General features: G+C 46.7%; 2 protein-coding genes across 4 annotated transcripts in view; one reads left to right on the top strand and one right to left on the bottom strand.

Moving 5' to 3' along the window:
• Window positions 1-1,899: 1,899 nt before the first annotated feature.
• On the bottom strand, window positions 1,900-4,647 carry LOC102574330 (nuclear cap-binding protein subunit 2). The gene is made up of 4 exons (XM_006258063.3): window positions 4,511-4,647; window positions 4,217-4,398; window positions 3,413-3,551; window positions 1,900-2,656 (listed from the first exon to the last, which is right to left on the bottom strand). The coding sequence occupies exons 1-4, from the start codon at window positions 4,595-4,597 to the stop codon at window positions 2,558-2,560; spliced, it is 507 nt and encodes a 168-aa protein (XP_006258125.1). The 5' UTR covers window positions 4,598-4,647; the 3' UTR covers window positions 1,900-2,557.
• Window positions 4,648-4,868: 221 nt separating this feature from the next.
• Window positions 4,869-15,693, top strand: part of TEX11 (testis expressed 11) — a 62,085-nt gene continuing 51,260 nt past the window's right edge. For 2 of the 3 annotated variants that reach the window (XM_059732940.1, XM_019492859.2), the window contains exons 1-6: window positions 4,871-5,014; window positions 7,086-7,207; window positions 9,960-10,044; window positions 13,642-13,721; window positions 14,271-14,351; window positions 14,448-14,567. In XM_059732940.1, the coding sequence (XP_059588923.1) occupies window positions 4,981-5,014; window positions 7,086-7,207; window positions 9,960-10,044; window positions 13,642-13,721; window positions 14,271-14,351; window positions 14,448-14,567 (522 nt within the window). In that variant the 5' untranslated portion in view covers window positions 4,871-4,980. Of the gene's footprint in view, window positions 5,015-7,085; window positions 7,208-9,959; window positions 10,045-13,641; window positions 13,722-14,270; window positions 14,352-14,447; window positions 14,568-15,693 lie in introns of all 3 variants that reach the window. The other variant, XM_059732939.1, reaches the window with a different exon arrangement.

Below are 15,693 nucleotides of genomic sequence, written 5' to 3'. Positions count from 1 at the left end.
GCATGCTTGCTGTTGAGCTGCACTGCCCGTGTCCAGGGCCCGGTGCCCACACCCCCCGGCCTTGGCAGTCCCTGCCCTGTGGGGACAAAGGGCCTCCTATGCTCCAGCGCGTTGTATGCGGGCGAGCCGTGTCTGAATGGCAGCCCTGGAGACGGGCGTCTCTGGGCACAGAACATCCCCCGGCAGCGCCAGGCTCTGAGACAGCTCCGTCTGCGCTGGCTGGGGTGTCTTTTCCCTCATTAGTGTTTATTGTTTTATTCCTTCCTCTTTGGATCCTCCAGTGGTTGTGAGGCCCCTTTCTCTCATCCTGCTTTTCTCTAGCTTAGCATGACTACAGGCTAGCACTAGAAGTACCAGCACCAGCTACCAGGCAGACAACACAGGTGTGCCCGGCTCCGGGAGCTCTTCTGAGAGATGCAGGTCCTTCCCCCGGCACTGAGCTGGCCCCCGCCTCTGCTTGGAGAAGAGATCTCCCACAGCACAGTGGAGCAACGTGGGAAGAACAATGCGTGTTACGTAGTTCTGTCCCAGCTGATTCACTCCTCCTCCCAGACACTCCCTCAGCCCAGTCTATTTTTTGCCTTCACCCAGCTGCACCTTCCCAGGCACTTACTCCTCTGCAGTCTGCCCTGACCAGGCTGGACAGACCGGTCCCCTTCCCCACAAGACAACCACACACTTGTTCTTACTGCGCATTCCTGCCTGCCCTGCCCTGCAGCCAGCGTTTGGGCCCCGGACGGCCTGGTGCTGAGGGCAGCATCCTCGAGTCTGCATCTTTGCTCCCTGCCTCTTACCTGTTGCATCTGACCAGGGCACAAAGCCCAGGTCACGCTGGCAGGAAGAGCTGGATGGAGGCAGCAGCCTGAGCTTCTCCACAAGTGGACTGAGCCATCTTAAGAATTCAATGTGAAACCCCTTCGAGTCAGGGCTTTGTGGCGACTTGAGCTATAAGCATAGCCTTGTCCAAATGCCTGGTCTGTACCAGCTGCAGCCAGAAGCAGGCTTGGTTCCCATTGGAGCCCAGAGACCCCCTTGAGACAGAGAGCTGCTCCCAGGTAAGTGGGGGATTTCTTTAAACGAGTTCAGTTACATCCCACCCTTTCCCAAAGGCTCAGCACGGCCTACAGCAAACAAGCCACAGAGGATCCTCTGGCACTTGAGGGCTCTGCAGAGCTGTGGCTGCACTGCACAGAGCAGAAGTTGCTGGTGTTTGCATGATCCCAAGCCAGCTCTGAGCAAGGGCGTGATGTACGCAGCTGCGGGGTTCTGCTCTGGCTTGGTGCAACACAGGAGGGGCATATAGCACCCCAGACCCCAGGTACAGGTCCGCTCAGCTGTGCTGTCTTTGAGGGGGAAGCAGTTCTTACAGGAGTCTCCTACCATTAGCTAAGTTGAATTTGGGCAGCCTTGCAAAGGGGCTTGGGGATGAGTGCCGGGCTTACTTTTCTAAGTTCTTGGGCTGACCTTAAAGCACAGGCTGGGCCCTCATGTAGCTGTATGCACCACAGAGGACCCGACACTGCTTGGAGGCAGGGCAGGGCCATTAAGAATAGTGACCTCTGGCTAGTTCCCCAGGCCAAGGGGAAGGCAGATAATGGTGAATTACCCAGCAGTGACCCGTTATCAGTTGATAACTGGGAATGGGCAAGCAGTGGGAAGTAAAGGAACCATGGTGAATTAAGTCACAGTAGTAAGTTATCCACACTCACCTGGATGGGAGCACGGGAGCACTAGTTTGCTGATTTCCATCTTGTTTCAACCAGGAATAAACACGAGAAGAAAAGTGACACCCACACCAAGGGGAAGCTCAGACAAATGCAGGCATCCATCCCTTAGCATGCAGGATGTGCCCCCCAGGCCCGTCACAGGTAAACAGCACCAGAGCACAGACTGCAGAGACAGGATTATACGTTTATTTAAAAAACCCAAAAGACACTTAACAAAAACCACACAGTAACTGGGAGACTGTGCCCCACCTAGGCAGTGCCAAGGGCACGGCGAGGACAGGGACTCTGCAGGTCTGACTGAGCCCAGGGATAGAAGTGCAGGCACCACTTGCACTGGCCAGTACAGTCTGATTATGCTTCTCCAACCCAAGCCAGCAACAGTGCTTTAAAACAGCAGGAGACAATGTAAACGGTAGACTTGAAACTCCTGCCTGTGCCTGGGCAGGTGAGACAGCTTTGATGGCTGATGAGTTCTCAAAGCTTGAACTTGAGGGAAACAACAGTGGCTGGAAGAACAGCTTGGAGGCAGCCAGCTGTGCCAGAGAGAGCAAGAGGAGTGAGTTGCTGCCAGGGTCTGGGTGCCATGCTGCACTTGTCCTTAAAGAGAATCCTGCAGAGCTGGCCACGCTGTTCCCTTGCTGCCCTGCATTAGCAGGGAACAGCCTCTCTATCCCAAAGGGAAGGGGAATGAGCAAATGTAGACAGCCAGTCTAAGGAGGATCACTTCGTCCTGGAACCTGGACCTTGCTCCCCATCCCAGTCCAAAGGGCAAGGACAGGGCTATCTATGGAGGACCAGTGCCCTTCTCTGTGCTAGGACAAATGAGGCACTTAGTAGATCATAGTCTGCTGATTCGCCTTTTGCATCTGGATGATCTTGCCAAAGCCACCTCTCCCCACGTCATAATCCGTCCGGTACTCATCTCGCACCTGGGGGCAGAGCAAGAGGAGGCATTAACACCCTCCACCTACTTACATGTCACAACGCTTTTAGGAGCCAGCTTCCTCTCCACCTCACCCCAGCAGTTGGTGGGCTGAAAGCCAGGGTGCAAGTTCATGTTTTTCAACTCGCTTGATAACACCCCATCACAACAGGGACAGGACAAGTGTGGGGCTGTTTTGAATGTCAAAGCAATACAAAACAGTCCAAACACTGTTCAGTTTGGCTTTGCAGTCTGGCTTGACGGATTGTCAAGGTTGAACCCTCTGAAATCTGGGAATGAATCTCATCTTCCCACTGGCGCATCCCGTCTGACAAGACTGCCCTTGCAACCACACAACAAAAACACGGGGCTGGCAAGACCTTCAGGGGGTCACATCTAGGGCAAGCCCCTTGCTTGAGGTAGAGTCATCTGTGTCAACCATCCCAGACTAGCACTTGTCTTTCCCGAGCACCGTTTCTTCCTCCCTGCTTGTTTCCTCCATCAATCTGACAGCATCTCATTGACAGCAGAGCAACATTCACTTTGCGCCCTCAGGAGCCGGGAACCCAGCTCTTCAGCAGCAGCAACTGTCAATCACTTACTCCAGTCCAGCATCAGGTACTAAACCAGTTTGACCGGCTTTAGTTCAGTTATTGGGTCTACGCTGCATTACTCTTGCTTTGTGTTGGCTCAGTCACGGTGAGCAGCACCCAGCTGAGCCCCGGGGAGCCATGTTCTAGACTGACGTTGGTCTGTTGCTTACCTGTCCTCCCGTCTTTCCTCTCCCGTACTGCCGGCCCTCCTTAAACCCTGCGTCCCAGTCTGTCCGGATAATGCGGTCATCCAGACGGGTGCCATTAATAAATCTCATTGCATGTTCAGCTTCCACTCTTGTGTAATATCTGGAATAACTTATAAGGAAAATACAAGGTGCTGTTCTGCTGGGTAGGGAGGTAGAAAGAGAGAGTAATTTTATATGGCATGGAGGAACCCTGACTTTCAACTCAAGACCCAAACGCTAACTGGCTCCAGTCCCCTCCCAGCGCAGCGCGAGGCCGCGCTCGTGCGTCTCAGCTCTGGCACAGCGAAAGCAACAGCGAGGGGTCCCTCGCTTCAGGGAGAGGCCGGGCGCTGCCCCCAGGGCGCTACACGTGCCCCTTTCCGGGACAGCGCGTGCTGAATTTGTACGCAGGACTTCAAGCTGCATCAGCCCCGCTTCGAGCCTCGTTTGTAGGAGACGCCTCGTTTAGCTGCCCGTGCGCGGCCGCTGAAGATGCTACTGCGCGGGTCGGTCGGTGATCGCACGCACTGCGATGCGCGCCGTGCATGGGCACCGCCACGACAGCCGCCCACCGGGCCGGCACAGCGCGGGGGACACCCCCGCCCGGAGCAACGCACCGACCGCACGGTCCCTCCGCCGGCCAGACACCACGCGCGCCAGCACGAGCAGCGGTCCCACCCGGCCTGGCCCCGTCCCACACGCGGAAAGGGCTGAGACCCGGCGAGGGGCAGCAAAGAAGCCCCTGGAAGAGGGCACCGCGCCGCGCAGGCAGCGGCTGCAGGATACTCCACGAAGCAGAAGCCGCACGGCGTCTTCTTGATCTTGTCCAGACCCATGACGATGCGCTTGACGTCGCCGCACTTGGAGAAGAGCTCCTGGATCTGCTCCTCCGTGGTGTAGAAGGACAGGTTCCCCACGTACAGCGTCGACGACGCCTTCAGCGACTTCTCCTGCAGGTACCGGCTCCCCTGGGGGCACAGCGGGCGTCAGCGCGGGGGGGCCGGCTACCCCCATCCCCTCCCCCACAGCCCGCCGCACCCCAACCCCCTCCCCAGCCCTGCCCCACGTCCCCCGGCGCACCCGGAAGTGCTGGTCGCGGTACTGGCTGATGTCGCAGTAGGAGTCGCTGCTGAGGCCGCCCAGCGAGGTGCCCAGCAGCCCCGACATGGCGCCGCAGCACGCGCCGGCTCCTCCCGCCCTTCTAGCCCCGGCGCAGCGCCGCCGGAACCGCCCCTCCCCCGCTCGCCCGCGCGCCCACCCCATTGGGCCCAGCGCCCGCCACTCCGCAAGGAGAGGCGGGGCGGCGCCCCCATTGGAGGAGGGCCCTGCCCGCCAGCCAATCGCCGCGTGGGGCTGGCCTCCGCCGCGCCGGAAGTGCGCGTGCGCGGCCGCGGGGGGCGCTGGGAGCTGTAGTTTCGCGCCAGGCGCGAAAGCCAGGCGCGTGTCCCGGCATACCTCGCGCGCCCAGGCGCTGAGGTGCGAGGAGCGGGGTGTGAGGCGCAGGCGCTGCCTCGTGCTTGGGGCAGGCCCGAGCAGCCTGGCGCTGCGGCATGGCGGGCGCCCCCAGCCTCCCCGCCCTGCAAGGTAGCGCCTCCCTCCCCTGCCCGCCGAGGGTTTGCAGCCTGGTGTGGCGGGGTGAGGGGCCCTGCTTGCTGGGGGCGGCCTGGTTCACTGCAGGCCCTGCGCACCCCGCTTCTCCACCTCACCCCCCTTCGCCAGCCTCCGTCTCCCAGTGCAATGCAGTGCAGCGCCGCCCGGCTTCCCGCCTCCGAGAAGAGCAAGAGCTCCCCCGAGAAACCCTCCCGCGCCGTCTCTGCTCCCACGGCGCTCCGGTGCCACCGCAGCGCCGTGCTGCAGGACAGCCTCGAGTTCGAGACGAGCGCCCGGGAGAGTCGCCCGGGAGACGAGCAATGGGGCGCTCGTTACAGCCGATACGAAAAGCTGTGTCTGGTGTAGACGGGAGGCCGGCAGGGTTTTCCAGTGTCACAGTGGCGTGCGTCTGCCTCCCTGGCGTCGGGGCTGCGTGCTGCGCCGGGCGCGGTGGCGTCCCGAGAGCAGGCTCTGACAGAGCCGGCAGCCTCCTGGGCAGACACGCAGCACGTCCGGGGGTGCAGCGGCGACTGCCGGGCAGTCTGGCTGTTCAGTGGTGCCGAGCTGCTTTGCCTTGGAGCCGGGCCGCCAGGAACAGGCTGAGTCGTCAGGGGAGATGTGCCGTGAAGCGGGACGCCTCCGGCTGCCGGGGCCCCGCCCCGGGTGAAATACTTCTGGCCCTAAACCAAAAGCTTAGCGACCAGTGCGTAACGTTCGACGTGAAGGCCGTGTCTCGCCCTGTACCCGGTTGAGCTGAGCGCACGGCTGCAGAGGAAATAGCAACCTGTATTTGTTTTAGTTTTGGAGTCTAAAATAGGTACTTGATAACTTGTTCCCGATCAAGGAAAAGGGCACGCTCTGTTACGTAACTTACAATTAAAAGTAATGCGTGATTAGTTCTGGCGTGCTAGGATTACAGGAAAGGAAATGTGGTCGACAGATTCATTTTTGTTAGGACAATATGTAATAAGGTAACTTGTGAAACTCGCAGTGGCTGCAGAGCCTTGTGTGTTCCTGAGTTCATCAGTTAAGAGACTTGGACAAAACTTGTTTTGCCTTTTCACGTTATTGTTTTTGATGTCTTTGGAAGTTAAAACTATTCTCTCTTGCCAGAGATTACAGGGAGCTTTCCGTCGACTTGAGTAAAACAAACATTATAGTGACTGGGGCAGAGGTGCGGGAGGGATTCGTTTTGCTCCTGGACCAGAGTCAGGGTTTTTGTTAGCAAGGTACTGGGCTCTCATGTCTGTACCGTGTAGTGCTGCTACTGGCTGCCCAACTGGGGGTAGATATTTAAGCTAGCACGTGAAAAACTATGGAATTGGAGACAAGGGAGGGCAAAAAGGTTTTATATGGTTTTATTTGGTCCCCTAAACTGCTCTGAGGAGTAGTTTCCAGCTGCCGTTGTAAGGGATTTACCCACTAAAGCAACCTCATTCCTTCCACATTCTGAGAGTGGTTAAGAGAGCACCTGATCAAGTCCGACTTTTTCCTTTTAAGCCAAGGGCAGGGATTTAAAGATTTAGCAGTTTTCTCTCTTTTTATAAAGATGCATGGGGGTTTTAGGATTCTAGAATCGGTGGTGGCAGGTTGTTCTATGATCCTCAAAGGAAGCGCTGGCGTTGGCTTACCAGTATCAAAGATCCTGAATACAGGTTGTGTACATTATACTTTCAGAGGGCCCAAGAATAAAAGTTGTTTAGGAGGGAACAAAAGACTTGGGGGAAGCAGACATTTTATTCACAGATAAGATGTGCCACATTCTGCACTCTTTACTTATGTTTAGTTCCTTTGACAAATGTAGATTTCACTGCCGCAGTTTAGCAGAATATAGCCTTATGCCTTAACTAAAATAAATTTTCTTTAGAATAGAGTTGTTTCTCAGGAGTTACTTTGTTCAGCTTCTCTTGGTCTCCTTGTTTGTGCTTTTTTATTAGCCAGGAAAATATGAAGAAAATGTAAACCAATGGGTTTTGCTTGTACAGACTTGTTCAGAGATGATGTGCTACTCATAACATTTGTATGGTGCTCACTCCGTTTCTGCCTCATGCACCTTATTTTTCAGAGCTTGTTCAAGAGCTGCTGAAGAGAGACGCCCCATCCAACGTTCCTGAGATCATTGACAAACTATTCTCTGAAATAGAAAATGTGGATAAGAAGGCAGAGGACGAGATTCAGGAGGCTGAGGTAGAAGGCCAGGGACTGTTGGATCCCAAAGCTGGATATTTAAAAACAGTCTGTTCTTACAGCCAAGGTGGAGGCAAGCAGTATCTACTGCAGTTTGAATGCTCATTGGCTGGTGCAGATAATGAGTTGTCATAGTACTGAGAATCTATAAAAGCACTTACATTTTTGCATGTTTTACTTATGTTTTGTATAACTATAGAGCATACACTATAACATTTCTACTTCTCCATTAGCACATTTGAAGAAAGTAGAGGTGTTTCTAAAAAAAAAAAAATGTAAATATTAGAATAGTAAACATTAGCAACTGGCAAGTGGGGGATTCCACCTGTCCTTCAAAATGATATGTATTAATGTTTTTGAATTCTGAGGCAAAATATCCTTATTTAAATGTCAACACTACTGACATGAATGAGATGCTGTGACTTTTTACTTTTGAATCTAACAATGCAAAAAGACTAAAAAAAGCACAATAGTAAAATAAATGTAGAAAAGAATAATGAAGATGTTAAAATTGTAAATACAAACACTCCAAAATCGCAATATAAAAACACTGAAGTTTTCTTAGTAAAAATCTTTCCCGTGCTTCACATTGATTAGTGATTACTAGTCATAATTTTAAATGTCCACCTAAATGATAAACTGTAGATGCATTGTAAATGAGTTAATACTTTTGGAGTCTTGGCTTTTTGATTGCTTATAGTTCATACCTAATCAAAATAGAAGAGATAATTGTGTAAAAGCTTATAAATTTAGTTCTTGGTTTTTCCCCTCCTCCAAAATCCTAGTTAAGGATGATTTACAAATAAAGTTGCAAACTTCTCCCATTTTTAAATATCCCTGTCAAAATCTTGCTTGGAAATGTTAGCAGACAAAGATTTTGTGAACTACTTCATTGGAAGTTCTCAAGAAATTGGATAAGCATCAGATATACATGATTTAGGAGTAGTGTTCATGCCAGGGGTTGGATCTAGAGGGCGATCCTCTCAACCCCCTCCAGCCCTATTACGCAATGATGGATGTAAGGGAGGTGAAGGCATCTTGGTTGTTTCCAGCTGCAGTCCTGTTCCCTCTTATAACATGCTACCTTTTGGATGCCTGTTACCTAACTAAGCTGCTAGTGAAACTTTTACTTCAGAAATATTTTATATAAATATATTTTTCCTAAAATAGGAAAAATAGGTTAGGTTCATAGATTTTTATAATCCAAAGCCAGAAGGAACCGTTATTATCCCCCATGTAACCTGACCTCCTGCATAACATGAGCCATACAATTTTACCCAGCTATTGTATCGAGGCCATAACTCCTGGTTGTGCTAAACCATGTTTTAAGGAAAATGCCCAGTCTCGATTTTAAGACTCAAAATGATGGAAATCCAACACATCTCCTGGTATGCTGTTCCAAGGGGTTTTTTTTACTTTGGAATTTGCACCATGCTTCAAGTCTGAATTTGTCTAGGCTCAGTTTTTAGCTGTTGTCTCTTGTCTTAGCTTTGCCTGCTAGATCAGGGGTTGGAAATGTTTTCTGGTGGGGGACTGGAATGACTTGGCTCAGATCTTAGGTGTGTGAGCTTTAGGACCAGACCGCCTCTGCCACTTCTTCCTGCCAGCCAACTGTGGCACAGCACAGGGAGAGCCCCTACTGCCAAATGAGACCTGGCCTGCAGGCTACAGGCTGCTGATCCCTGTGCTAGGTTAAAAGAATCCTGTACTGTTGGAAAACTTCCATGGAGGAACTTGCATACCCCAGTGAAATCGGCTTTTAATCTTCTTTTGTATAAACTACCGGTAAATAAATTGACCTCCTTGAGCTTTGCAGTATAAGGCAGGTCTTTCAGACCTGAAATCATTCTTGGAGCTTTCTTAAACCCTTCCCAATTTTTTTAACATCCTTGTTAGGCTTTGAAAGATCCCAGTAAGTTAGTTGTTTGTCAGTAGCAGTGAATGTGCTATTGCACACATCTTATGTGCTTGTGAGATTTCAGCCCAGACAGATGGGTCAAGTCAAGTCGTAGGTTGAGAGAGTCAGGAAAGGACTTGTCAGAAATGCATGTAAAGACAATTGAATGAAGTGACAGATGAAAAGAAATCTGTTCAAGAAGATGCGCTAATGAAACAAAGCAAAGACTTTGAAATGTTTCTCATTTCTAGCATTTCATGTAAAGAATTTCATGTTCTGTAAAATTTTAAATTATGACTGAAAGCACTGATGGAAAGAAGGCATACGTACTGATAGGGTATACTGCCATCTATCATATGTCTGATTAGATCATTTTAGTTTCTGGTCATAACACTCTTTTGATTTATTTAGGCATAAATATTTACCTAATTTATTTTATTGTAGAAATGTCCACAAAAGCTCAGATGTGAACTAGTATCTTAACATGCTATGAAATACATTTGGAACTAGAATGTGTAACTCATGCTAGCTGAAAATCTTCTGAAATTATCATAATTATACAGTATCGTTCTTGTTTTTAGGACAACAGAGTTCATGTTGTCCGTATCTTATGTCTGTTTTATTCAAATCACTATTGTAGATTCATTTCTGGAGCCACTTAGTTCATGCAATAGTTTCTCAAGAGTCTCTCAGCTTTTGCCTCTGCTTTAAAAGAAATAAACATACACACTTACACGGATTCTTTGAGATGTCATACAGGAAAGATGGCTGTGTTTCTAACAGTAAATTCAAGTAAGCCTTAAAAGCAGGCCAAAAGTGAATTCTGTTCTGAGTGAATTTTCCTTCCTCTCCTAGGTTGAAGAATGTTCAGTAAACCTGTGGAACTGGGCTGTGACCAAGAGAATGGGTTCATTTATCAATGATGAGCAAAGAGCTAAATGTATGTATGTATGTCCTACACTTCAGTTCTTTTATAGTCCAGAGCAAAAAGAAAAAGCTCTCTGATGGTACTTGTCCTTAACTTTTTATGTAATAAACATGCATGGATCTTTTCTGACAAGAATAGGCAAGGCACCATGCAGCTATTTTAGGTAATCAGTTCAAGAAGGATAATTCCAGTTCAAGAATGTTCCACTGGTGATACAGAGTTCATATTCCAGCTCTTATATTAGTCTCCTTCCTTGCTGCTGGTAAAGAGGAAAGAAGCTGTTATCAGCTATGACCAGGAGAAAGAAGCTGTGATCTGCACTCCCCCATGCTCTGTTAAGCGGTGGCTTTGTTTTTGGAAATAATTTATACCAGTATAAACATCTAGACTGTGGAGGTATATTGATACAAACCAGTATAGTAAAATTTGTATAAGCAAACCCTAAGGACATTTTGAAACCTCAAGGTTGCTTTTACTTGATGTGAGCTAATGGCCCTGTCCTATAATAGCACCAGTACTAGTAGGCAGGAGAAGTAGGCTTTAAACTCCCTTGGTACCCCCATCCTCTCCTGCTTTCTGTGCAGGTATTTGGGACCACAGGTTGCTGGAGGAACTAGATGGAGATTTCTTAAGGCTATTGGCAATAATATTTGCAAACATGAAGATGACATGTGAGGTCTTAGGACAGTTAGCGAAGGGCTATCATATTGACTGTTTTTAAAAGGGGAGAGCAGAAGGCTCTGTAGTTAGCCTTATTTCAATTACTATAGGAAATTATAAAACATTTAATTTGTAAATGTTTGGCGAATGAAGGGGTGCTAGCAAATCAAAGCAAACATGGATTTTTTTAAGAACAAATCCTGCCAAATCAAACTTCTAATTCTTTAGCTTGGGAAACAGGTTTAGTGCATAAGCCTTTTGAGACAGTCCCACGTGCCATTTTGATAAGCTGGAGAAATGTGGGTTAGACGGAATTCCTGTTAGGTGGGTTTATAACTGCTTGAATAACTGCAAGCAAATGTTGAATTAATCCCATGTTAGACTGGTCTCAAGTGGGCTTTTATAGGGATCTCTTTTGGGTATTGTTATATTAACATTTTGATTAGCAACTTGGATTCATGAATAGAGAGAATACAGATCAGATTTTCAGATGTCATAAAACTGGAAGGGTTTGTGGACACTTTGGAAGATAGGATTAAAATTCAAATGGATGGGTTATAGATGACAAAATAAAATGCATCAAGGCAGATGTCAGATGCTACACCTAAGGAAGAAAAAAGAAACACCCACAACCAGAATGGGGATAACTGGCTTGCCAGTAGCTGTATCAAAAAAGAGCAGGGGATTGTCTTAGATCACAAACTCAACAAGAATCAGCACTGTGATACTGTTGCAAAAAAAAAAAGTAATGCCATTTTGGGTTGCATTAACCGAGGAATTGTGTGCAAGGCACAAGAAGTGCTGTTTTACTCAGCATTGGTTAGGCTTCAGCTAGAGAACTGTGTTCAGATTTACAAAAGAATGTAGAGAAACCAAAGAAGATTCGGAGTGGAGCGATGAGGATAATAAAGGGATTGGAAGCAAGTCCTGTGAAGAATGTTTGAGGGAACTAGGTGTGTGGTTAGTTTGGGGAAAAGGAGATCGAGCAAAGGACATGATAGCAGTTTTCAAATATGTGAAAGTATGCCATAAAGAAGATGGAGAAAAATGGTTCAAGGCAGTGTTTTTTTTAAACTGCAGCAAAACATTTAAATTAAATCTCAAGAGAAAATAAAACCCTAACTGTGTGAACAGTAGAAAGATGGAATAAGCTGCCCAGGGACGCGGTAATATCTCCTTCCTTGGGGTTTTTTAGGAAGAAGCTGGATCTGTCTAGGATATTTTAGGAATGGTGAATCCTGAATTTGCACATTAGATAACCCTTGAGGTCCCTTCCAGCTCTGTGATTCTATATGTTCCGCTGTGTCTGCCCTAGGAGCTTTACTTTCAGAATCTGAGTTATAAACATGCTACAGGGAGGGATGGTCCAAGGCAAAGGGGAGGGAAGGAGCTTTGTATAAAATTTTGACTGGTCTTGTATCATAGTTAAGGAAGACCTTCAAAATATTAAAAAAAAAATGGGTTGTCATTTTCCTCGTTACTACTTTCTCATATAGAAAGATGTGAAAAAATGCTCTGTTTATTTTTACTTTAGAAATATGAAGGATGCTAATCTTGTCTGCCTTTGTTTAGCTGGAGGGGATTTTGGAATTTTCAGGATGAGTTAATTTAAGCACTTCCATTGTCACTAAAATGCTATAGGCTTATTTAAAGACTTTATCCCAAGTGTTCATTAGTCATTTTTTATAAGAAAGTATTAAGAAAAATACATTTTAAGTGCAGCTTTAAACAGTCTGGCTAAGATTCACATACTGTCTTTGCTGGTGAAGTTTTCTATCTTGTATTTCTTATGATATTATGATATCATAAATTTTCCAGGTACCACAAAAGTCTCACAAGATAGATAAGACCTGAAACTATTATATAACTATAAGAAAAATAAATAAAGAACTTTCAGGCTTTCTTTTACATGTCATAAAGAAACAATAAGTGTACCAATCCTATTTTTGTAGGTCTCCTTTAATCAGGGTCAGTCCTTGAATGGGGAGACCTACCCAGAGAATTAGTGGTGCAGGAATCTTTGTAATTTGGTAAGTAATACATTTGTCTGGTCAGTACTGAACCAGTGCTCCAGTATTGCACTAGTATATGCTGTTCTAGATTTTGCCACCTTCTAATTGAGGCAGAGCAGGTCCTACATACTTGTAGTTACTAAGATCTAATCAGCAGAGGTTGTGTTCATGTGTCTGGTACATTGCAAAATGTGCTGCTACTTTTAGCAATAATAATAATAATAATAATAATAATAGATAAAATTGTGGTGTAATTCAGTGTCCACTGTTATGGATAGTTTCCTGTCTTCTGATGGTACTTTTGGCATAACTAAGATTGGGGATGCTTTGCAGCACAAGCCTTGTGGCCATCAGAATGTTCTACATCCAGTGCAGAATGAGGTTGAAGTGTTCTCTAGAAGACTTCAATTTCAGTGAAGTCTTCTCCAGAGTTTATACCCATGTAGGGGCTGGGGTCTTTTGGTCTTGCATACGTGGAGTCTAATTCTCCCCTCATGGAAGTGAAGGGTGAAATGTGTGTTAACTGTAGTTGGAATGGGCTCAAGTCTCATATGGCATGAACAAATATTACTCTACATAGTTTGCAGAGGATAAATTTTTACAGGTTGTTGTTGTCAGTAGTGGACTTCCATACAGGTCTGGTCTTGGATGTTGCCTGGAGTGGAACTGGTAATCCATAGCAGATTTACATTCAGAGACCTGCGCTCAAGAATGTCAATACTAAGCTCTTGTGCTGACTTCCAGTTTACTGTAGTTACTCAGAACAGTCGACACACACAACAGGGCTTAGGTAGTTAGGCTTTTGGGAGGTTACATTTGCCAATAAATTATCACTTCTAATTGGTGAAGAAGTAACTTCTCTCAGTTTTTGCCTTCATAAGGACTGAAAGGGGAGAAGTGCCCCTCCCAGTTATGTGCATACATTGTTTTCTTGCAGTGCGCCATGTTGCTTGTAGGCTAGCATTGCTGTGTGAAGATAACAGTTCCTCGGAAGAAACTGTGCGAAGGCAGATTCTGGTAAGTAGCTAAATAATATGAGCATAAATAGAGCAGTAGATCACGAATGGAAATCTTGGAATGTTATTTGGAGGTGGTAGTGTCATTCAGGAAAATGGGTGAAATACATACCTTGAATTTCTCAGGAAATGCCAGGGGTGGGCTTATATCATCATAAGGACATCTGGTTCTCCCACCATAGCGAGGAGTTTTTAGGAATGCTGTTATGAACCTTGGCTGCTTTAGTAAACCTACAGTGAACAGTTCATCCTGTAGTGTGAAAAGGAGCTTCTGAGGTCTTGCACATATCAACCAAGAGCACCACCTTTCTGGTATCAGTTCAATAAAGTGTTGAAAAGTTAATTGACTTTTTGTTTCAGCATCCTCATGAAATCTGTAAGTCTCTTTGTGCTGCATTAAAATGAATGGAACTGTATATAAAGAGGCAATTGTTAAATTAATTGTAAAGGCTGTAGTATTAGGTACATGTACAGACATAATGACGGCCAATATCAACTGGTTTGGAAGTTGATGAATTTTCAGAAGACACATTTTATTTTTATTTTTTAGATGACCATGAAGACGGGAAAAGGGTGGGTGGATATTGGAAAAGCTGTCCTTGCTGACTGTTTTCTTGAGATTGCTATAAAAGTAAGTTTCTGCTTAGTTCCAGTCTCTTGCAAATGTGCCTATTTGTACGTTTCACAGGTGAGTAATAGCTCCCTGGATGATTGCTTTGTTTTCCAGAGTATAGAAAACCTGTACACCAGATTAATGAAGAGGAGTAATGGGGAAGCAGATATACATGTGCACAAAGCTGATGTGGAGAAGGACCTGTTCAAAGTGCTGTCTTACCAGGCTGAATCAGTACGTGTCCTGACCAGTTTTCTGTGTGTGTCACCAGCCTTGGAGTGATTGGATGGTGAAAGGAGAGCTCTGACCCACTTGTTAGCAGTGTGAACTCTGGTTGTCAAATGGAAAAAAAAAGTTTACTTTGCTTTGCTGTAAGGTCTCAAATTTGATCTGTGCCCTCAACGTTGCAATTATGTAAATATTTTTAATGTTCCCTTTAGATAGGTATCTCTGCTAATTTATCATAATCTTCTCTGCAGTATTGTTTAGATACTCTCTTAAGCACTTGTTTCTCTTTGATTTGGCTAGCAGGGGGTCTTTATAAAGCAGCCAGCTATCTTTTTGAGTCTTAAATTAAGTACACTCAAGGAAGCTCTGTGTTTCATTGTCTGAAGAAGCAAGATATGTGAGGTTACTTTGGAACCTGGGTCCCCTAGAATCCATGGTCGAACAACATATTTTTAGGAACATTGGTTAATTCACAGCTATTTATCTCTGTGCCAGTATTCTGCAGCTCAAGTACCACTATCTAAGGAGTAGCTGAATAATACTGAAGTACCATTATTTAAGAGGTGGCTGATAAAAAGCTGCACACAGGAAGGCATTTGCAGTGCATAATAATTTGATTGAACCCACAAACTCATGAACATTACAACAAATGCTAGTACTTTTAGATACCGCTAGACCAATGGGAGCAAACCATTTTGGCAGGCATGCCACAGATTAACCCTGCACCCTCCCAAGTGCCACTCCAGTCCTCTTCCCTTGCCCGATCTGCTTTAGTTTCTTCTCCCAGTCCTGTGCTCCCTGCCTGATCCAGTCTTCTACTTTCCTTCCTCCTTCCCTGTACTCCCTGCTTGGTTTGCTGCTTTGCTTTCTGCCTTTTCTGCCACAGCATTGCCCATCCCCTCCCTGATGTCTGCCCATGTCACTTGTGGCACCTGTGCCACAGTTTGCCCACTCATGCATTCATTAGATGGTGATCTTGAGATAAATGATTTGCATTTAGGCACATGCACACATGGTGTTTTAGTGTAAGGCTTGTAACAGCAGGGGAATCAATGTTGCTAACTCTCATCATTTCATCAGTTCTGGCATATATGTGGACCTGTCCTTGATGCCTGTAAGGTGCAGCTGGTAC

This window comes from Alligator mississippiensis, chromosome 8 (genome assembly GCF_030867095.1).
Source record: "Alligator mississippiensis isolate rAllMis1 chromosome 8, rAllMis1, whole genome shotgun sequence".
NCBI classification, from domain to species: domain Eukaryota; kingdom Metazoa; phylum Chordata; order Crocodylia; family Alligatoridae; genus Alligator; species Alligator mississippiensis.
The sequence above is the reverse complement of the archived record's forward strand: the minus strand, read 5'-3'. Positions and strand labels throughout refer to the sequence as shown.

Excerpts from the sequence above, each read along its gene's own strand:
- LOC102574330 (XM_006258063.3), bottom strand. The coding sequence starts at position 4,597 with ATGTCGGGGCTGCTGGGCACCTCGCTGGGCGGCCTCAGCAGCGACTCC. Across the intron at positions 3,552-4,216 it reads TGCGGCTTCTGCTTCGTGGA|ATATTACACAAGAGTGGAAG; the intron begins GTATCCTGCAGC and ends AAGTTATTCCAG. Across the intron at positions 2,657-3,412 it reads GAGGAAAGACGGGAGGACAG|GTGCGAGATGAGTACCGGAC; the intron begins GTAAGCAACAGA and ends CTCTGCCCCCAG.